Here is a 24224-nt window from a genome sequence, read left to right as displayed (position 1 = left end):
TGTCTCCCATTGAAAATGTGTGGCGCATTATGAAGCCTAAAATACCACAACGGAGTGTTGAACAACTTAAGCTGTACATCAAGCAAGAATGGGAAAGAATTCCACCTGAAAAGCTTCAAAAATTGCTCTTCTTAGTTCCAAAACGTTTACTGAGTGTTGTTAAAAGGAAAGGCCATGTAACACAGTGGTAAAAATGCCCCTGTGCCAACTTTTTTGCAACATGTTGCTGCCAATAAATTCTAAGTTAATGATTATTTGCACAAAAAAAAATAAGTGTCTCAGTTTGAACATTAAATATCTTGTCTTTGCAGTCTATTCAATTGAATATAAGTTGAAAAGGATTTTTTTTTCCTTTTTTTTTTTTTTGTCCTGTCCAGCTTCTCAGGCAAATCATATAGTTGATGCAGATGCCCATGTCGGCTGTTCAGATTTACTTTACAAAAGAGAAGTGTAGGATACTTCTCTTGTTGCCTTATTTGTATTTGACTTTATTAAATGTATTAATCTTATCATTTGGTGCAGCCCGGCTGGTGCAGGAGGGGATAGAAAGAGAAAACAAAGAAGACAGGGGGAAATTGTGGGGACAAGACGGGGATTAGACAAAGAGACAAAAACAACAACAGCAAACACAACAACAACAGAAACAACAATAGAGCAACATCAGCAAATACGACATGTACAAATATGATGGTAAAAGTAATAGCAGTTAGCGAAAATAAAAAATAATACAGAAATGACAATGAGCATTATTACACTACAAATGGAGCAATACAAATACCAATAGAAATAGCGCTATTGATAATGAACAATACCAATATTTTCAAATCATTGTATTTTGTTGTTATTTACGTTGTGGGTTTTGTACATGCACACACTATTTATGGAAAGTATGTACTTTTTGCAAATATTTACAATGGTAGTTAAGTGTAATTTTGTAATACAATGAAGGAATAACTTAATGAATTTTTTTTTTTTAATGAGAATTCTTCCTGAGACACAAACCCCCGAGTTACTTACTCTTTGCTCACCTGCTGCAGAGCGGAGGTGACGACGAGGCCAAGCGAGCGCCCAACTCCTCGCTGCCGTCATCCAAGCCGCCGGTGGCCTCTTCCACCGACATGCTCCAAAGCAAGCTCTCGCAGCTGAAAGAGTCCCGGGAGCTCTACCCGCAGGAACACAACAACGCTCAGTCCCGCTCTACGTCGCAAGCACACACCCGCCCCACCTCCACAGCGGCCAACCTGGATGAACTGAAGAAACGTCTGGAGCGCATCAAGAGCAACAGGCAGTAGACACACAACCTCCTCATGTCATGTGTAGAGTCAGCTCCTTGTGTTGCAGCACTTTGTGGTTTTCCTCTTCCGGAAGCAACCTAAAAACACAAGATGTGCAGCTAGTCCAAACCAATCAAGTCGGGCTTCATTGTAGTTTGGTAATTACAGATGTCTTAAATCATGTCCAAGATGCAGGATCGGCAAAACCCAGTAAAAACTAACCTTTCCACTTTGACTTAACGCACATCCTTCTCTTCACTGTGTGATGGCTAAACCTTTTTTTTTTTTTTTTTATCCTGTAGCTCAATGTATGTAAATATTTGAAGGTGTTAACAGCATAAGTCATTCGTCGTGCAAGAAAACGTGTTCTTGATATTTAAAATACACAGATGTCCGCCTTGTGGCCAAACACTGTAACACCTACGGGAGTCTGTTTTTAACATCATTTTAAGAAAGACGGCTTTGTCCATTTTGCCTCTGTAAAGTCGAACTTCCTACACAGGAGATGACACTCAGCCAAAAGGGCTTGTAAATTCACATGTTAGTTGGGTTTGTTTTAATTTCGGGTATAAAATATGTCACGCGTTTCACCGAGTGGCTGTAAATACTTTATGTAATGTCCTCATTTAACACCCGAGGCCATCTGTATGTCATATAAAGCTCTCGCTGTGTTCGTTTAGCTCTTTGTCCCATTTGAAGGAGGTTTTAACAGTTGGAAAGAGCACATGGCATGACGTCGGCGATCTTTCATTTTTCTCATGTAAATAAAATTTGCGTTGCTAAACTTGCTGCTTAATTACAACATTATTTTCTAGGTCCTCTTTTAAAGAATTAAAATGTGTTGTGTAGTCGAACCTTTGAAACAATAATACATTTAATAAAGTGTCAAATATCCCAAGTCACCTGTTATCTATGTTGTTTGTAATGAATTCATATAAAACATTCAATCAATCAATCAATGTTTATTTATACAGCCCTAAATCACAAGCGTCTCAAAGGGCTGCACAAGCCGCGACGACATCCTCGTTTCAGATCCCACAAAAGGGCAAGGAAAAACTCACAACCCAGTGGGATGTCAATGTGAATGACTATGAGAAACCTTGGAGAGGACTGCAGATGTGGGTGGAATTGTGTGGTGGAATGTCCGAATCTTAAACAGCAACAAAAGTGAATTTAGTACAAAAGTTTGATTTACCCATAATCAAATGGTACAAGGTTGGATTGACTTGCAGGCATGTGATTTTTCCGTCTAAAGTCGGAATTCCGTCTTTTAATCTCGGGGGGGAAAAAAAAATTATCTCCCGTTTTTCCATTTTTTTTCCCGACCCTAAATCAAGATTCGAGACATAGTTTATATTACGCCGTAGTTGATTGGTCGATATGTTCCTAGTGACCAATCAGGACATCTGTTATGAATGATGACGTTAATAACGTCATCATTCATAATGGTTATTACCGCCATTTTCCATATGTAGACGATGTCGGTTCTCGAGATAAAGGATGCTTTACGAGTAAAAGAAATTGATAAACATGTCAAAAATAAGTTTCGATGGGACTGGATGGAAAGGGAAATCACTGATACTGTTGGGAAGAAGGAAGTTACGACTTTGTTCGGTGATTTTATTCGGAAAATCGATCGTCCCGGAAAGGTTTTGTGTACGTGGTGTCATGATAATATTGACTATGGATCACAAAGTTTCAAGGCTTTGGAAGTACATGCGAAACGCCAAAAACATATGAAACAACTTGAAGCAAGGAAAATTAACTTTTCACTAGCTGGTACTTTTGGATGTCAACCGAAAGTGAGCAAAGCTTACGGACTTCATCCTTTGTTTACATCGACAACTGCCGTAGACATCGAGAGGAAAGATCCACCCAAACAACCCACTTCAGTTGCAGACAGGGTTGTTAATAATGAGGTAAGCTAAAAAATATTTGCTTGCGAAATACGCATGTTTGTTTTAAATATTAACCAATTATTGCTTTGGGAAATAAAAATGGGTTTTTCTAAAAATAAAAAGCCACGTGAAAATATGAAATTACAGAAATTCAAAGAGTTGCATTATTGATTCCAGTTAACAATTTATTTGAAATAAATTTGCATATAATACTATTTTGTAATATTAAGTTCTTATGTAGTCTCTTGAAACAATATTGTCAGTGGTGTAACAATCTTGAAGGTAAATATTTTCACACTTGTTTCATGCAATATGTCAGTGTCCTCACATTATTATTTCCTATTTTCAAATATGAGTAAACAATACTAAACATGTTTAATTATTTTCATAAATGTATATCCTATTTTGGCGAAAAGAATGAAATGTTTACATTTGGTATTTTGTTATATTTATAACTAAACTTGTAGGCAATTAGGCATATACATTAAAACTGTGAATTGTTATTAGTGATAATAACACTGATCAATGTGACACCTGTGGATGTGAAATGAACACAAGATGTAAATATTAGTGACTAAATACTGTTGGGACTGAACCATATACAGTGATTCATTTGGATAATTGGGTTATGTATGTTCTATTAATGATGTTTTCATGTCTTTAAACACTAAAATATTTTCTTCAAATGGTGCTGTCTTTGTTAATTTTAGCATGTTAAATTGGTGAAAAACCACCAGGGCACCGCCCTGGACCTGGCTGGTGGCCTTCGTCCCCCAGACCCCCGGAAATGTTTTCAGTCTTTTTCATTGTGGTCAAATCACATGCCTGGAATTGCCATGCAAACAGACAACGTCCTCCGTAGACGTTGGATGAATCGAGAATCATGCGAATCATACATAGACTTGGTCTACTTGGCCATTTGTGTTTCCCTCGTGTGTCAAGGTCCAGTTGTTTTGGACCTGTTTATTCTGCAGCATCCTTGAATCCCTTAGTCATAATAAACCACCAAAACATTTTGTACAATGGTCAGGCTGACCATATGTTCAACTCTAACCCACATATGCTCTTCCAATGGTTCAGAATAGAAAAAAGAGAAACGAGCAGACATTCCACTACTGTCGTGTCCTTCTTAATGCTTTTCGACCTCGCTCTCTTTACGGACTTTGACAGACACAAAATATGGTACAAAAGGTCAGAAATTCCACCACAATTGTGAAAGTCCAGTCCGTAGTGGATCTAACATAATAATTGTGAGAGTCCAGTCCATATTGGGGCCAGCAGAAGACCGTCCTGAGCGGAGACAGAGATGTCCCCAACCAATGCACAGGCGAGCGGTCCACCCCGGGTCCCGACTCTGCACAGCCAGCATTTCATTCATGGCTACCGGACCTGTGCCCCCCCTCCACAAGAGAGAGGGGGGCAGAGGAGAAAAGAAAAGAAACGACAGATCAACTGGTATAAAAAGGGGGTCTATTTAAAGGCTAGAGTATACAAATGAGTTTGAATACAAGCTGGGAAAACATCAACTTTAGCTTTAAAATTCTTATGGAACGACTGACAATAGTAAATCGCTAAGATGCTTCGCCGGTTATTTAGAATTGATGTGTTCTTTCGTTCAAGAGTACATCTGTAAACTGAGCACAAAAAAAGTGTCAAGTTGAGTTATGTTTGCCAGAATACCCCCCGAACACCTGATGAGGTGTTTGGGGCGTGTCCGACCGGTAGGAGACCACGAGGAAGACCCAGGACACGGTGGAGAGACTATGAGAACACCTCGGAATCCCCCGGGAAGAGCTGGACGAAGTAGCTGGGGAGAGGTAAGTTTGGGCTTCTCTGCTTAGGCTGCTGCCCCCGCAACCCGACTTTGGCTAAGCAGAAGAAGATGATTTACAATGAACACCCAATGTCATAAAAGTAACATAACATATTTAACATTAAGTAGTATTTTAGAAACATAATTATAAAATGTGTTGTGTATGCAAATGGTTGGAAATTAATATTGCAGCACCCAGACATGTAATTTACAATACATACCGTATTTTTCGGACTATAAGTCGCAGTTTTTTTCATAGTTTGGCCGGGCTCCAGTGCGACTTATATGTTTTTTTCCTTCTTTATTATGCATTTTCGGCAGGTGCGACTTATACTCCGAAAAATACGGTATATATATATTTTTTTTACAACTAAAACCATATTAAATGACTATGTTGTATTAAAACAAACATTCTAGAGGGTTTTGACAGAGCAAATCTGGGCGCCTTCAGGTTCCTGGGATCTCACGGGAACCTGAAGTAGACCTCCCACATAGACACAATCAGGAAGAAGGCACAGCAGAGGATGCACTTCTCGGTGGCATAGCTCAGTTGGTAGAGCGGCCGTGCCAGCAAGTATATATAATATACTGTACATACATTATGAAAATATTACGTATATATGTTATATTTTATATCGCTATATTTAGTCTATTTATACCTGCATTGTCATTTCCATCCTTACACTTTCCATCATTGTAACTGAGCTACTGTGTGGAACAATTTCCCTTGTGGATCATCAAAGTTTGTCTAAGTCTAAGTTCCAGGATTGATCCCTGCTTCCGCCATCCTAGTCACTGCCGTCGTGTCCTTGGGCAAGACTCTTTGCCCACCTGCTCCCAGTGCCACCCACACTGGTTTTAATGTAACTTGGGTTTCACTATGTAAAGCACTTTGAGTCACTAGAGAAAAGCGCTATATAAATATAATTCACTTCACTTCCTGAAGAAGTTCAAGAAGCTCAAGAACTGCTGGTCATGTTCCACACATCCATCATTCAGCCTCTCCATCACTGTCTGGTGTGGATCTGCAACCAAGCTGGACAATCAGCAAAGGTTGTGTACTTGTACTCGTTCTTATGTACATGTGATTTTTGTGTTTTGTCATTTTAATACATTTTCAGGATTTTTTTTAAAGAACCTTTTTAGTTTTTACATGATCATTATGAGGTATTGTCTGGAATGTTGAGGACAACAATTTGGTTATTCAATTTTGGAATAAGGCTGTAAAATCACAAATTGGGATAACTGTGTATTTACCTTTTTTTTTAATGTATTTATTTTTTTTTTATTTTTTTTGTCCTGTCCAGCTTCTCGGGCAAATTATATAGTTGATGTAGATGCCCATATCGGCTGTTCAGATTTACTTTACAAAAGAGAAGTGTAGGATACTTCTCTTGTTGCCTTATTTGTATTTGACTTTATTAAATGTATTTATATTATCATTTGGTGCAGCCGGGCCGGAGCAGGAGGGGATAGAAAGAGAAAAAAAGGAAGACAGAGGGGGAAATTGTGGGGACAAGGGAGGGATTAGACAGAGAAACAACAACAACAACAATAGAGCAACATCAGCAAATACGATATGTACAAATATGATGGTAAAAAAGATAGAAAAGAAGCAGTTAGCAAAATATATAATACACAAATGACAATGAGTATTATTACACTACAAATGGAGCAATACAAATACCAATAGAAATAGCACTATTGATAATACCAATAATTTACCTCTATTATCAACAATACAGTTGTTCAAATGCAACAATACATATACGTAATCATAACTAGAGATACAAAAGAATGCAGAAAAATGGAGGGGAAGAAAGAGAAGCAACCTATATTAACCTTGTAGATTGTTATAGTAACAATAGGTTAAGCTTTGTCAGTGTGCCATGTGTTACCCAGTTTCCCCTGGGGCAACAACGTTAATATATGTTTGATGAAACGTGATTATATGCATGAGTGTATGTATGCATATGTACTTGTATATGTACACTAGTGACGTGCAGTCAGGGGAGGCAGGAGAGGCGGGGCCTCACGTGCTATCATGGAAAGAAAAAACATTTAAAAAGAAAAAAATCATTAAATTGTTATGTATCCAGTGATTATACTATAAAGTTATTTTCCATTTAACTTCACCAGTTTTAGATTATTTTTATTCAAAATCGCTGAATTTTCACATTTGCCGTTCAAATACTGAGAAGAGACTTGCAGTGAGTAGCCAGTTGAGCCTCGCCATGGATTGCGCAATGACTCGGCTAACTGCTGGCCTGCTGTGTAGTGAGGCCGTATTGCTATATGAATTATATTATACATTTCCATAGTTTAGTTAGCTGAGGTATATAATGTACAGTGTATTTTGTCAACAACTGTATGTGTGTAACGTATTTCTTGTGCTGAGCAATCAAAAAACGGCTGCGAAGACGCACTGTGTGAGGCTCGCAGTAATCCCGCCTCCTGGTGGCAGAGGGCGCTAGTGATCCCAGATATCATTCTTGCGACTACTCGGCTGCAGAAGAAGTGACAACAAGCAGCAACAGTTTGCAGCGATCGTTTATTTTTTCCTCTTGCCTGGACTATTAACATGGAGGATTACATATCTAAATATAAAACAGTTTTCTAAACTGGACTTTCAATCGAAGCAGGAGGTAATTCTTAAAGGAAGATCTCCATCGAGACAGAGAGACTTTTAAAACGGAAGAAAGATAAGGAAGACTTCTATAAACAAGTTATCGATGCTTTTGCTCAAAAGGAGCTGCGCATGGACTTCATTTATAAGTAAAGGTAAGACCAGAATAACTTCTTTTTTTTTAATTAAATGTGCTTTTTTGTGTGCTACAGTTTGTATGTGTAAAGTTAAAGTTAAGTTAAAGTACCAATGATTGTCACACACACACTAGGCTGCAATTGACCCATCCCCTTGATCACCCCCTGGGAGGTGAGGGGAGCAATGGGCAGCAGCGGCGCCGCGCCCGGGAATCATTTTTGGTGATTTAACCCCCAATTCCAACCCTTGATGCTGAGTGCCAAGCAGGGAAGAATGCTGGTATGAGCTTTTAAACATAACCCGTTAACTGCTGCCAATCAAATGGTGAATAAGATACTCTTTAGGGTTCATATGTTTGTAAATCTGACTGTGATGAAGTCAGTGCCTCACCAGCCATCAACCTCACCGCATGTCACTGATGTACAGCAGGTGTACATGTATGTTTGTACAGTGAATGTATGAGTGTATTTACCTTTTTTTAACGGTTTGTCTGTCCTTAAAAATATGAAAAATAACACCCCACACCCCGCCCCCAAAAAACCACCAAGTATGGTAACATTTACTACTGTTCCGGCGTTTATTTCTATTCAAACGTGCTCTTATTACGCACTCAATCCAAACTAAGTAATGTATTTGTTGTGTAGTGGATTGCAACAGGGGGGAACAAATGATAATAAATAAATGATAAATGGGTTGTACTTGTATAGCGCTTTTCTACCTTCAAGGTACTCAAAGCGCTTTGACACTACTTCCACATTTACCCATTCACACACACATTCACACACTGATGGAGGGAGCTGCCATGCAAGGCGCTAACCAGCAGCCATCAGGAGCAAGGGTGAAGTGTCTTGCTCAGGACACAACGGACATGACGAGGTTGGTACTAGGTGGGGATTGAACCAGTGACCCTCAGGTTGCGCACGGCCACTCTTCCACTGCGCCACGCTGTCCCTGCGTTGGAAATTGTTATGAAACGGAAATGAAATAAGATATGCTTCTCTCTACTCCTTTTCGGACATGATGGAATGTTGACTTGTAAACATTTGATATGTGCACTGTAATTGTATGTCTGTGTACAATAAACCAATTTAAATCCCAAAAACATACCAATCCAAACCTGAGGAGAAGTAAGTAGGGAAAACGATGCACTGATTGATGGTAATTTTTCACATCTTAAAATTAGAGATGTTTGATAATGGCTTTTTTGCCAATATCCAATATACCGGTATTGTCCAACCCTTAATTACCGATACCGATATCAGCTGATACCGATACATACAGTCGTGGAATTAACACATTATTATGCCTAATTTTGTTGTGATGCCCCGCTGGATGCATTAAACAATGTAACAAGGTTTTCCAAAATAAATCAACTCAAGTTATGGAAAAAAGTGCCAACATGGCACTGCCATATTTATTATTGAAGTCACAAAGTGAATAATCTTTTTTAACATGCCTCAAAACAGCAGCTTGGGATTTGGGACATGCTCTCCCTGAGAGAGCATGAGGAGGTTGAGGTGGGGGTAGGGGGTAGCGGGAGGTGTATATTGTAGCGTCCCTGAAGAGTTAGTGCTGCAAGGGGTTCTGGGTATTTGTTCTGTTGTGTTTATGTTGTGTTACGGTGCGGATGTTCTCCCGAAATGTGTTTGTCATTCTTGTTTGGTGTGGGTTCACAGTGTGGCACATATTTGTAACAGTATTAAAGTTGTATATACGGCCACCCTCAGTGTGACCTGTATGGCTGTTGACCAAGTATGCTATGCATTCACTTGTGTGTGTGAAAAGCCGTAGATTGTATGTGACTGGGCCGGCACGCAAAGGCAGTGCCTTTAAGGTTTATTGGCGCTCTGTACTTCTCCCTACGTCCGTGTACACAGCGGCGTTTTAAAAAGTCATAAATTTTACTTTTTGAAACCGATACCGATCATTTCCGATATTACATTTTAAAGCATTTATCGGCCGATAATATCGACATCTACTTAAAATGAATAAGATATTTTTTTTTCAAGGATTTATTTAGGAAAATAAAGATCAGAAATAGTCTGCAGAATCAACAATAGTACTTTAGCCTTAGAAGTTAAAACATAGTCTATGCAATCAACGATTCAGAACATATTTCACAAAGTGTACAACGTTTCCTAAACTAAATTTAAAAAAGTCATTTACAAAACACTGTACAGACATATGACACAAACTGATCAAACAGCCATTTACAAAAGCAAATATGTGTTCTTATTCATCACTCTTAATGTCACAAAAATTATGATTTGAATATTTAAAAAGAAATCAAGTTTTTATGAAACTGTGATTTCTTCACTGCTGGACTGTGATGGAGAAGAGCCTTGATGATGATGATGATGGTGATGGTGAAGATGTGTGTCCTGGTTCTCCAGCTGTTCTTGCCCCGTGGCTGCAGTCCTGTCTAGTCTGCTGCCGGGACAGTAAGTGCTGCACACGTCTGTCAGGTCCGGGTGGGGGTTGGTCTTAGTGGGGAGAGTCTGCTGGCGACAGCCTCCGCTCGACAGCAGCTCTCGTTCTTTCGAGTTCCTCCATTTCATCCTCCGGTTCTGAAACCAGATCTTCACCTACAACAGACAAAAGTCAAGATGATAAAAGACACTTGCATGTCTTTTACTGACCTATAATAATAATAAAAATAATAATAATAATAATAATAATGGCAGTCACCATCTTTCTTTTTTTTTTCTTTAAACAAAAACATACTTAAAAAAACCCCCGCTGGTTTGTGTTTGGGAGAAAAGCATCATTCTCATTGCCATGGCAACCACACATCTGCTACGGCAGCCTTAAATGTATCGCCGCTTAACAATGTTGATTTTAAGACATGATATTATATTATAATACAATAAATATATCATTATACCATTATTTATATCTTTTGACCTGGTGTTCATAAAAAACATTTTAAAAAGTAACTTAGACTTTACTACTGTAGAAAAAAAATAAAAAAATAATGTGTATATATATACAGGTATATATACACATTATTTTTTTATTTTTTTTCTACAGTAGTAAAGTCTAAGTTACTTTTTAACATGTTTTTTATATATATATATATATATATATATATATATATAAATATATATATATATATATATATATATATATATATATACATACATACATATGCATATATATATATATATATATATATATATATATATATATATATATATATATATATATATATATATATACATATGCATATATATATATATATATATATATATATATATATATATATATATATATATATATATATATATATACATATATATATATATCCATCCATCCATCCATTTTCTACCGCTTGTCTCTTTTGGGGTCGCGGGGGGTGCTGGAGCCTATCTCAGCTGCATTCGGGCGGAAGGTATATATATATATACATATATATATCCATCCATTTTCTACCGCTTGTCCCATTCGGGATTGCGAAGGATGCTGGAGCCTATCTCAGCTGCATTCGGGCGGTATATACTGTATATGTATATATAGGGACGGCGTGGCGCAGTGGAAGAGTGGCCGTGCGCAACCCGAGGGTCCCTGGTTCAATCCCCACCTAGTACCAACCTCGTCATGTCCGTTGTGTCCTGAGCAAGACACTTCACCCTTGCTCCTGATGGGTGCTGGTTAGCGCCTTGCATGGCAGCTCCCTCCATCAGTGTGTGAATGTGTGTGTGAATGGGTAAATGTGGAAGTAGTGTCAAAGCGCTTTGAGTACCTTGAAGGTAGAAAAGCGCTATACAAGTACAACCCATTCATCATTTATCATTTATATATATATATATATATATATATATATATATATATATATATATATATATATATAGTCGAGGTTTCTGTGGTTTATCCGTTATACAGTACTCAATAGAGGGGTAGAGCGGAATATACTGTATGTTAGGTCAGGAAAAAAACACAGGCTATTTCATCCCTACAAGCCTGTTTCGCAGGTTTTCCCTGCTCTTCAGGGGAGAATCCGTAATCCTGTCTCATAAACCTTTGCGAGGATTATGAGACATGTTTCATCTAAATGGTAATATATGAACATCCAAGCTGTCGGCATCCTTACGACAGCAGACCTTGTACAGTAAGTGATGTTTAATTATGTTTGTTGGCTCTCATGAAGTCTGCAGTGATTAATAATCAACGATAAAGAAAAAAAAAGCAAACATTGTGATGAGTTTTTGAAATTAATGCACCGCGTATGCTTAAAATACGTAAATATGACATGTTATTATAAATGTGCCCGTTACTACATTACATATATACTTATGTATATGTATATAAAACCTCAATAGAGGTGTTTGGAGGTTTTTTTAGGGGCTCTATAGGCAGAATTGAAAGGCTCCTATAGGCTCCATTGTAAGCGGACTTTTGATCAAATACATTTAATATTTAGAATGCTAAAAAAAAATCCACCCGTCGTCATGTCTTTCAAAATGATTGTAAACAATAGGAAAAAAAAAATAAAAAAAATAATGCAGTTCCCCATTAAAAAGTTATGATTTTGATTTATGATTTGATTTTATGATCATCAGATTTTGATGAAAAAAAAAGTTTTTTTAATCTTTTGATTACGTTTTGGGGCTGATCAGGATCTCCGTCCAGATTTGAGACTTTAAAAAGGATTCTTTACTATTGGGAGGTAGGGCCTTTATACATACACATTAGTGCTGTCAAACAGTTACATTTTTTAATCGGATTAATGACAATTTAGCATTTTGATTAATCGCAGTAAATTACTTGTGTGCATAAATAAATTAACTTGAAAAAGACCCCAAAATTTTGATACAAATGCCGTTTTATTGGCAGAATGTCATACATGATTTTTGTTTATGTTTTACTTGAAATTTAAATACATTGCATGATTGATCTACATTCATACACGATTAATGTGATCATTTTTTGTGATTATTGAATTTTTGGAATTGGATATTTTTAGGCAAAAGTGCACATAGTGTGGTCTAAGGTTGCGTGCAAAGGTGGTCACATGACAACATGACAACAGGTGTCATGTTGTCTTCAGCTCGTACCTGGGAGTCTTTCAGTCCCAGTTTCGCCGCCAGCTTCTTCCTGTCTGGCTTGCTGATGTACTTCTGCTTCTGGAAAGTTCTCTCCAGGGCTTTTCTTTGGAGGTCCGAGAAGACGGCTCGTCGCAGCATTCCCCGCCTGGGCTTGCCTCTGGGGGCCAGGGGCCATGAAAAGGTTCCCGGGACAGGGACCACAGAGGAGGAGGAGGCTGGAGGCATGAAAATACGGCATGCTGTAAATTTGTGCCAGATGAAGCTTCAATAGAGCATTGGTGGCCCCCGGAATGACACCATACTGGCCCCCCTAATTCAAACATTTTTGCAGAAAATTCCTCACATCTGCAGTCCCTTCCAAGGTTTCACGTTGTTCCCATTGGGTTGAGTTTTTTCTTGCACTGATGTGGGATCTGAGCCGAGGATGTCGTTGTGGCTTGTGCAGCCCTTTGAGACATTTGTGATTAAGGGCTATATAAGTCAACTTTGATTGAGTGATTGATTGAGTGAGTGCTGCTGATGTGTAGAGGAACTTGGGCCACTGTAAACACATTAGCAGATTCTTGCATTGACATTTTAACCTTGCTAGCAAACATAGAACACTGGGGTTTAGACTGTGATTTACATAACTGAGGCGTTCCTCAAGGCACCCCTTTAGCTTTAAGTAAACAAATATTAAATACATGTGACCGCTAAAACAATTTAGTTGAATATCCGTGCAGTAGAGGCTAAATGTTTTGAATATAATATATATATATATATATATATATATATATATATATATATATATATATATATATATATATATATATATATATATATATATATATATATATATATATATATATATATTAGGGCTGCAACAACTAATCGATTAAATTGATTAAAATCGATTATAAAAATAGTTGGCGATTAATTTAGTCATCGATTCGTTGGATCTATGCTATGCGCATGCGCAGAGGCAATTTTTTTATTTTAATTTTTTTATAAACCTTTATTTATAAACTGCAACATGTACAAACAGCTGAGAAACAATAATCAAAATAAGTATGGTGCCAGTATGCTGTTTTTTTCAATAAAATACTGGAAAGGATAGAAATGTAGTTTGTCTCTTTTATCCGATTATTAATCGATTAATTGAAGTAATCGATCATCAAATTAATCGTTAGTTGCAGCCCTAATATATATATATATATATATATATATATATATATATATATATAGTCAAGGTTTCTGTGGTTTGTCCGTTATACAGTGCTCAATACCGGGGTAGAGCGGAATATACGTTAGGTTTCCCTGCTCGTCAGGGGATTTTAAAATCCCCTGACAAGCAGGGAAACCTGCGAAACAGGCTTGTAGGGATGATATAGGTTCTCTGTTTTTTCCTGACCTAACGTATATATATATATATATAAAATATAATATATCAGTATATATTATATACTGTACATATATAATATGTAAATATTACATACCGTATTTTTCGGAGTATAAATCGCTCCGGAGTATAAGTCGCACCGGCCGAAAATGCATAATAAAGAAGGAAAAAAACATATATAAGTCGCACTGGAGTATAAGTCACATTTTTTTGGGGAAATGTATTTGATAAAACCCAACACCAAGAATAGACATTTGAAAGGCAATTTAAAATAAATAAAGAATAGTGAACAACAGGCTGAATAAGTGTACGTTATATGAGGCATAAATAACCAACTGAGAACGTGCCTGGTATGTTAACGTAACATATTATGGTAAGAGTCATTCAAATAACTATAACATATAGAACATGCTATACATTTACCAAACAATCTGTCACTCCTAATCGCTAAATCCCATGAAATCTTATACGTCTAGTCTCTTACGTGAATGAGCTAAATAATAATATTTGATATTTTACGGTAATGTGTTAATAATTTCACACACAAGTCGCTCCTGAGTATAAGTCGCACCCCCGGCCAAACTATGAAAAAAACTGCGACTTATAGTCCGAAAAATATTTTATATGTTATATTTGATATTGTTACTATGGTACATTTGTTGTCTACTTTATACCTGCATTATCCTTTCCATCGTTTGTAACTGAGCTACTGTGTGGAACAATTTGCCTTGTGGATCAATAAAGTTGGTCTTGGTCTAAGTCTAATATTTGGCGAAGGCTTTGCATTTTTTCTGCATTCTGCACAGGACGTTTAATCAGAAATCAGTGATATTTCCATTATTGACCCTTTGAATTCTTGACTATTACTAAATGTCGACTTTTTTTTTTTTTACTCCTCCTTGCCTTGGCGCTCCAGCAGCGCTCCTGCTGTCAGTGAAGCGGCGTCATCTTGACTCTGCCTTCCAATAGAATTGTCTTGGCTGAGATGGGATGTTTAAAAGTCCAATTTGTCAAGCGGCGCAAACAGAGCCCATGCTAATGAGAGCGGCCCTCCAAAGCCGCGCTCACACTACCTCTAATGAAGCATGAAGGGGGCTTGCAAAGGCTGCAAATGCATAGAGAAAGCTGATTGTGTTTCAAAGAATTGAGTGGAGAAGGCTGTCGACATGCCAGTATATTACAGGCCCATTAAAGGCAGGTCGGCATAATGTGGCACTGTTAAAAGGCTTTAGCTGCTGGGAGCTTAGAGATGTTGCCTCAGTTATGTACCTGCCTTCACACTAATGCAGATGTTCTGTGCTTCATGTCAATAAAGCCCCACTTTGGTGAGATAATTGATGTGGATGTGATGAAGAGGTGTCTTTACACACAGCACTGCTAATGTGAGGCATAGCTATATATGTGTGTGTGTGTGTGTGTGTGTGTGTGTGTGTGTGTGTGGGTGGGTGTGTTGTGGCTCCTATTGGTCACGGTGCTGGGAGTTTTGTGAGCTTGGTAGAGGAGCTTGGTGGGAAAAGGACAGCGCGTGAAGAGGCGCCGAGTTCCCGAGCTGGGAAGATACCCGCCTCACATTAAAACCATGACAAACGGCACTAATATATTTCCAGCGTGACAAACTGGACTAATTTGTAGATAAGGGCAACTGGTGATAATGTCAGCAGGCAGAGTGTCCCCCTAAAAGGGGCTTCAAATTGGCGAAGCTGATTCCGGGCTATGCCCTCGCTAAAAGGCGGACAATGTCTTGAAAAAAAAAAGGCAACTTGCAGCAATCGACGTTCGGAGTGATTTTTTTCACCCCCCGTGTCTCGAATCATGCATGTCAGATGTGCAGTTTTTTGGTCCAGAACTCAAGCCTATTTCCTAACCAAAACACAATCTAACAAAAGTCATTTTGCATTGACAAATATAAACAGTTTGGATTGTCACTGTCAGAAAGGTATGGATTTTCCAAAGTGTTTATTAACAATTGTATTAATAAGGGGGCTTTTTTGACAACACTTTTCGGTTGTTTAGGGCCACGAAGGGGTCCACATGATCGGAGAGGCTCTGACTGGGTACATGTCAATTTAGATGAGCAGTGTTTGCTGCAGGGGTCCCCAAACTTTGACTCGGGGGCTCCATTGGGTTCAAACAATTTGGCCGGGGGCCGGGCTGTATATATATATATATATATATATATATATATATATATATATATATATATATATATATATATATATATATATATATATTAGGGCTGCAACAACTAATCGATTAAAATCGATTATAAAAATAGTTGGCGATTAATTTAGTCATCGATTCGTTGGATCTATGCTATGCGCATGCACAGAGGCGGTTTTTTTATTTAATTTTTTTATAAACCTTTATTTATAAACTGCAACATGTACAAACAGCTGAGAAACAATAATCAAAATAAGTATGGTGCCAGTATGCTGTTTTTTTCCCAATAAAATACTGGAAAGGATAGAAATGTAGTTTGTCTCTTTTATCCGATTACTAATCGATTAATCAAAGTAATAATCGACAGATTAATCGATTGTCAAATTAATCGTTAGTTGCAGCCCTAATATATATATATATATATATATATATATATTTTTTTTTTTTTTTTTTTTTTTTAAATATATATATACATATATATATACTGTATATACATATATATTCATATACAGTATCCATACAGTATATATGTGTATATATACAGTATTATATAAAGATATATATATACACATATACTGTATATATACACATATATACTATGTATATATATATATATATATATACTATATATACAGTATATATGCATATATATATCTATATAGATATATATACACATATACTGTATATATACACATATATACTATGTATATATATATATATATATATATATATAAAGTATATATACAGTATATATGTATATATACAGTATATATATATATATATATATATATATATATATAAAGTATATATACAGTATATATGTGTATATATACAGTATATATATATATATATATATATACATACATACATATACAGTATATATAGATATATATACATATATACGGTATATACACATATATACTATGTATGTATATATATACTATATATATACAGTATATATTTATATATATATATACTGTATATATATATATATATATATATTTATACATATATATACAGTATATATGTATATATATCTATATATATAGATATATATACATATATACTGTGTATATATATATATAGTATAGTACATAGTATATATGTATATATATATATATATATATATATATATATATATATATATATATATATATATATATATATATATATATATATATATATATATATACTGTATATATATTCCTCGCGCACTAATTGACTGACTTGCCGATGATGTCACGTTATCGATGCAAAAATGCATTTTTAGACAATGTGATTTGCCTGAGCGGCTAGGAGACACCAAGAATCAGAATCAGAATCAGAATCAGCTTTATTGTCATTACGCAAGGTAACGAGATTGAGGCCATTCCATACAGTGCGATGTGTGCATGCTAGAAAAACAATGTGCAAATATATAAAAATTAAAAAAATGTACAAGTGCAATGAATATGGTGTGAAATGAATATATACATGAAAAAACAAAACAAAAACAGGGTGGTTGGTGGAATGGGTTATTGCACCGAAGAGAAGGCAGTTATGAGGGACAATGGGGCAGTCCGTTCAGGATGGTTATGGCCCTGGGGAAGAAGCTGTTCTTTAGCCTGTTTGTTTTGGTTTTAATGCACCTGTAGCGCTTCCCAGAGGGCAGCAGGTGGAACAGGTCAGAGCCAGGGTGGGTGCTGTCTTTGATGATGGCACTGGCTCTGTTGAGGCAGCGGGAGGTGTAGATGTCCGTCAGAGAGGGGAGAGGGCGGCCGATGATCTTCTGAGCCGTCTTGACCACTCTTTGCAGCCTCTCCCTGTCTGTCTAAGGAAGTGTAGCCGCTGCTGAGCCTTCTTGATGATTGATGTGGTGTTGACTGTCCAGGAGAAGTCATTAGAGATGTGGACTCCAAGGTACCTGAAGGTGTGGACCCTCTCTACACGCTCGCCGTTGATGTAGAGGGGGGCAGGGTCGGTGCTGCTTTTCCTGAAGTCGACGATGATCTCTCTGGTCTTGCTGGTGTTGAGAGCGAGGTTGTTCTCCGAAGACCAGGCCGTCAGCTTCAGGACCTCCTCTCTGTAGGCAGCCTCGTCACCCCTGGAGATGAGCCCGACCACTGTGGTATCGTCGGCAAACTTGACGGTAAGGTTGTCACTGTGGGCCGGACTGCAGTCATGGGTGTAAAGGCAGTAGAGGAGGGGGCTCAGCACACAGCCCTGTGGGGAGCCGATGCTCAGCGTGCGGGAGGATGAGAGGTGCGGGCCAAGTCTCACATTCTGGGGTCGGTCCGTTAGGAAGTCCCTTATCCAGGCGTTTGTGAGAGGGGGGAGGCCAAGAGTGTCCAGTTTATTGCAGAGTCTGTCCGGGATTATTGTATTGAAGGCAGAGCTATAGTCCACAGAGAGCATCCGGACGTAGCTCTGCTGCTGCTCCAGGTGGTTCAGAGCAGAGTGGAGAGCAACAGCGATGGCGTCCTCTGTGGACCTGTTCGCCCGGTATGCGAACTGGTGGGGGTCGAAGTCTGGAGGGATATGGTCCTTGATGTGCTGGAGAACAAGTCGCTCGAAGCACTTCATGATTACCGGAGTGAGGGCCACTGGTCGGTAATCATTCAGGCTGGTGATGGGAGACTTCTTCGGCACCGGGATTATTGTAGATGACTTCAGGCAGGATGGGATGACTGCCTGAGCCAGGGAGAGGTTGAAGATCCTGGTGAGGGGGGGAGCGAGCTGGTGGGCGCACGTCCTGAGCACCTTTCCAGGTACTCCGTCTGGTCCGGTAGCCTTCCTGGGGTTCACAGCCAGGAGCACTCGTCTGACACTGTGCTCCTGTACAGTGAGTGGAGTGGCGCCGGAGCCCGGTGGGGTCGGGGGCAGGGCTGGAGCAGATGAGTGTCGCTGGGGGGTTTCGAAACGGGCAAAGAAACAGTTAAGCTCCTCTGCCAGTGTCGCACTCTGATCCGCAGTTGTCATATTGCAGCCTCTGAAGTTCGTGATGTCATGAATGCCCCGCCACACCTCCCGTGAGTTTTTGCTGGACAGATGGGACTCTATGCACCTCCTGTGGTCCGCCTTTGCTTTTTTAATCCCTCTCTTCAGGTCGGCTCTAGCAACACTGTACAGTGCCCTCTCCCCTGACCTGAAGGCTGCGTTGCGGGCCCTGAGGAGTGTGCGGACCTGGCTGGTCATCCAGGGTTTCTTGTTGGGGTAAACCCGGATGGTTTTTTCCACAGTCACATTCCCGATGCAGAACTTTATGTAGTCCAGCACCGTTCCTGTGGCTGTCTCCAGCTCCTGTTGTTGGAAGAGGTCCCAGTCTGTGTGTTGGAAGCAGTCCTGAAGTTTGGGGAGTGCATCGTCAGGCCAGGTCATAACAGTCTTTGTGATAGGCCTGGCCTGGCGTCTGATGGGGGTGTAGGTAGGAGAGAGCAGGAGGGAAAGATGGTCTGACTGTCCAAGCTGGGGGAGGGGTGTAGCTCTGTACGCGTGCTTTATGTTGGTATACACGTGGTCCAGGGTGTTCTTGCCCCTTGTAGAACACTTCACGTGCTGGTAGAACTTAGGGAGTACAGTCTTCAGATTGGCCTTATTAAAATCCCCTGCTATGATATGAACACCGTCGGGGTGGGCCCGCTGCTGTTCGTTGACGGTGTTCAGCAGAAGAGAGAGCGCTGTGTTTACTTTGGCGTCCGGTGGAATATACACAGCCGTGATGATAACAACAGACAGCTCTCTCGGGAGAGCCATCAAGAGTAACAAGCGGTAGAAAATGGATTAGAAAGAACAGATTTGAGAAAATAATAATAAATAAATAAATATTTATATATATTTTTTATTTTGGAAGCTGGCGGGCCGTATCTTGGGGACCCCTGGTTTACAGTATATTTTCTAGTAAGGATTGGAGGATCTCGTTTAATTAGCAACTCAAACCCTTGCAATATTGATATGGATAATATTGAAGACTGAACATTTAGACAGGTGACATTTAAATTAGAATGGAACACTTTATCGTCATCAAACATGAGAGCATGACAAAAATTACAGTTATTTATTATTTTATCATATACATTTATATTATTATAAATTTTGTGATGTCACTTATGATTTTGCCTCAAGAAATAAATAATTTGGAGTATTTTCTCATTCAATGGTGGTAAAGTGGTTGGATTTTGTTTATTTAGTTTTAAGATTTTGCACATTTTTTATTAAGGTTGTTTTTTTTTTGCACAATTCGACACATTTTTAAGTCGATATTTATATGTTTTTTATTTTGTTAGGGTTTGAGGGTTATTCTGTATTCAACAGTATCCTAATAATTACGCAGAATATTTATTTATTGTTTAAATTGTTATCAAATAAAGAGATTTGCCTATGTTAATTTATTTTCTTTATTTTGCAGCATATATTGTAGCAGTTGTGTCATTTGGTATTTTGCTTTGGGCCACAAAAAATGTAGGCGCTACTTTAGGACTGCGTTGCATCATACTGATAGATGTTATGCTTTTTGTTACCTCATTTAGCTACTGTACATCAGTCAAAATATAAGACATGCCTCCTCAGTATGATGCAGTGCATATGTCTTATTGATTGGCAGATACCTTAAAGGCAAATACATTGTCATTAAAGATTGTGCAGGTGTATACATGTTACAGGCAGTCATGATGTAATCAGCAATAACGAAACAGCAGAAATAATACATTATAATGTTCATAGAGATATAATTCTATAATTTAGTTTGTTTATTTCATCTGGTGTCACAGTGATCAGTGCCTTCAAATGCAGATCAGATGTGTATATCCTGAACTAGAAGGCATTTTTATTCAATTTTGTCATTCATTATTTTTTTTCCAACAAATGATATGAAGTATATTTTAATTACTTGCAGTGCTTCTAAAAATGCATATCATGACTAGTATCATTAATATCACTAAGTGCCTTTTGCAATGAATATGAAAATAATATGTATGGTATAGGATTTTATTCGCTCACTGCTGATGGTACTGCAGTTTGAGCATGACTGATTATTATATACACAATGACTTCATAGTCACTAACAGCGGTGAAGGATTCTAAATAATCAAGCCGAAGTCTTACCTGTGAAATAGGAAGTTCTGATGAAAGGATGGAGACTTGCATCCAGGAATGGTAGTGGAAACGATTTGGTCTGCAAACTGTGGACTGCAGGAGAAGAGCAACCTAGAAAATATACATAAACTGCATGAAACACACTATAGTATATAGTATCCTTGTTAGTAGTATTTATACAGTATGTACTATTATTGAATGCATTAATAAATATTATACGGATGTTATACTGTATATATTAGGGGTGCTAAAAAGGCGATTCACGCCTGAATTGCAAGTCTTATTTATTTTGATTCTAAATTGATTCATATATTTTAAAAAATCAATTAAAAAAAAGTCAAGATAAACTTTTTGTGAAAAGGTTTTGTTTTTATTTTATACCAAATAATATATTGCAAGAATCAGTTTGAATTGAGAATCAATTCTGAAACAAATCCCCACCCCAGGAATCGAAATCTAATTGAATGTAAGATTCCTATACCTAGTATATAAGAATATTCTATATTCATATTGAGGGTGTCTTTACAGTCCAAAGCGTTTCCTTCCACCGTGGGCCTCATGCAGAAAAACGCGGGGGGCCACATTTTGTGCATTAAAGACACTTAAAACAATCCAGTGTAAGTCAATATATGTTCTTAGCTTTATGTTTTAGGTGAAGATAATGAATCAATGTATGTAATATATATTTAATAAGGAATAACTTGTATTTTTGCTGTGGTCTAATAAATAAATGAGCTGCCACTGAAAAATTGCCACTCCTGGTCAAGAAACATGCATATATTATCCAAATAAAAAAAGAGATTTAATTGCAAATATACACACTAAAAAAATTTGGGTTAAAAAAATAACCCAATTTTAATCCAACTGTTGGTTCAGAAAAGGACAAACCCCTTATTTGAGTTACTTTAACTCAACATTTTGGGTAAATGTTTTCAACCCAACTTTTGCATTGAATTGTTTAACCAAAAAGTTGAGTTATGATAACTTAATGTTGGGTTATTCCCAACCAAACTATTGGGTTAAATAATTATTTAACCCAAAAGTTGAGTTATGCTAACTCAATGTTGGGCTATTCCAAACCAAACTATTGGGTTGCGCAATTTAGCGCTCTTTGACCCAATAGTTGGTTAAAAATTATAAATGTTACTGCTGGTTTGTCCTACTACTTCCCAACGACTGATTGAAAGTATTTTTATTCCATTAAAATATACTCAAAAGCAAGATATGAGAGACATTTTTTTTTTACAAGAATTACCGTGTATGGTCATAATAGTTCTATACAGCATGCTCAAACATGTTCATGTACATAAGATGTGTGATTGTAAATAATGTTAATGAGGTTAATCCTTAATACAATTCCCTTCAAGAAAAAAGTACCCTTTAAATAAAAAAAAAGCCTTTTACCCAAAAATGCGTTACTCATTAAAAAAACAACACAAAAATGGTTCAGTTTTGAAAAGCCAGAAATTGAGTTAAAATAATACCCTTATAACCCAAAAAATGGAGTGCTCTTCATAAAAGTGGTTGAACACTAATCACAATTGGATTATTCACGTTTTTTTTGTTTGTTTGTTTTATTTTTTTGTCTATAGTCTGTGCTTATGATACGCTTGTAATGTGTAATGTCTTGTAATTTATGTATTCTTTTGTATCATAACCTGTTGAATGTTTACTGTATGTACCTGCCTTAGGACAAAGGATGAAAATGAGCTATTGTACGAACTCTGGCATATTTACATTGTTGCTCTATGTTGATGGATATGCATGGTCGCAATTCAAATAAAGAAATAAATAAAATAAATGAAAAAAAATAACTAAAAAATTTAACCCAACGCTCGCAACTCATAAATTGGGTTATCCAAATAACCCAGCATTTTTTTGTGTGTACTGTATAATTCAATACATCATATACATAAATAAAATAAATATTCATTTTAATCTGCACAAATTTGACCATTTTAATAAAAAAGTTTATACATTTTTTTTATTGTGAAGTAATGTATAAATTATTTATTATTTTGTTAATTTACAATATTTAAAAAAATGTTGTGCATATTTTTAATATTTTATATTGTTTAAAAAATATGTGTGTTATGTATGTATTTTATATGTCCAGGTAAATGTTTAAAAATCAACATACTAGCATTCTTACAAAATGAAGAATATGCAAATTACAGTACGTACACGACAAAAATATTATTATTATTATTATTCCCATTCAGAAAAAAAACTGTTTTTAACCATCTTAACGCATTTCTCACCCATCCGAGCGGACGGTGCCAGGATGGCGCTGACGCCGAACTTGAGGCAGCTGGAGGCGGGGCAGGCAGACTGCGGAGAGTCGCTGTTGTGGTTCGGCTGACCGGAGCTCTGAAACCCGGAACACGCGGGACTCGGTCCCAGCGCCCGGGATGAGGCACTCGGCTCCAGGCTGAGCGATAAGAATTCACGGGGGGTCGCGGCGGAGAACGTCCGTTGAATGTAACTGTACGCCGGCTGGCTAATTCGCAGAAGATCCTCCACGCGGTACCCGGACGGAAGTGACCGGGGGAGAGGGGAGGTCAGCGCGGCCGGAGGGCACAGCAGGTCCGGGTAGAGAGGCGGCGGTAAGGCGCTGCACGGAAACATCATGACTGGTGCCTGCTGAGGAACTTGCAAAACTTCCTGTGCCACCTGTGTACTTACTGCGAGCAACTTTTTGCCTGTTCCAAAGATTTTATACAAGCGACTTTAGCTCTCAAGTTTAACGGCCAGCCCATTTGTGCAGAGGCTATAAAAAGGTGCAGGACCTGGGATTGGTCAACACTTCTCTGTCCTTGGTC

The 24224-nt window shown here is 37.8% G+C and overlaps 2 protein-coding genes across 5 annotated transcripts in view; one reads left to right on the top strand and one right to left on the bottom strand.

Annotated features, from left to right (window-relative positions):
• ckap5 (cytoskeleton associated protein 5) overlaps window positions 1-2176 on the top strand; it is an 86623-nt gene extending 84447 nt beyond the window's left edge. For all 4 annotated transcript variants that reach the window (XM_061969788.2, XM_061969786.2, XM_061969787.2 and 1 more), the window contains one exon: window positions 1038-2176. In XM_061969788.2, coding sequence (XP_061825772.1) covers window positions 1038-1292 — 255 coding nt within the window. In that variant the 3' untranslated portion in view covers window positions 1293-2176. The remainder of the gene's footprint in view (window positions 1-1037) is intronic.
• A 7782-nt stretch (window positions 2177-9958) lies between these two features.
• On the bottom strand, window positions 9959-24138 carry LOC133612113 (homeobox protein DBX1-A-like). Its single transcript, XM_061969283.2, has 4 exons — window positions 23664-24138; window positions 21412-21513; window positions 12804-13009; window positions 9959-10334 (listed from the first exon to the last, which is right to left on the bottom strand). The coding sequence occupies exons 1-4, from the start codon at window positions 24031-24033 to the stop codon at window positions 10044-10046; spliced, it is 969 nt and encodes a 322-aa protein (XP_061825267.1). The 5' UTR covers window positions 24034-24138; the 3' UTR covers window positions 9959-10043.
• Between the last annotated feature and the right edge of the window lie 86 nt (window positions 24139-24224).

Source organism: Nerophis lumbriciformis, linkage group LG10, assembly GCF_033978685.3.
Source record: "Nerophis lumbriciformis linkage group LG10, RoL_Nlum_v2.1, whole genome shotgun sequence".
NCBI classification, from domain to species: domain Eukaryota; kingdom Metazoa; phylum Chordata; class Actinopteri; order Syngnathiformes; family Syngnathidae; genus Nerophis; species Nerophis lumbriciformis.
The sequence above is the reverse complement of the archived record's forward strand: the minus strand, read 5'-3'. Positions and strand labels throughout refer to the sequence as shown.

Coding starts and splice junctions, on each gene's coding strand:
- LOC133612113 (XM_061969283.2), bottom strand. CDS start 24,033: ATGATGTTTCCGTGCAGCGCCTTACCGCCGCCTCTCTACCCGGACCTG. Junction 13,010..21,411: donor CAGAACTTCCTATTTCACAG/GTAAGACTTCGG, acceptor TCATGCCTCCAG/CCTCCTCCTCCTCTGTGGTC. Junction 10,335..12,803: donor TGGGACTGAAAGACTCCCAG/GTACGAGCTGAA, acceptor TGTCTGTTGTAG/GTGAAGATCTGGTTTCAGAA.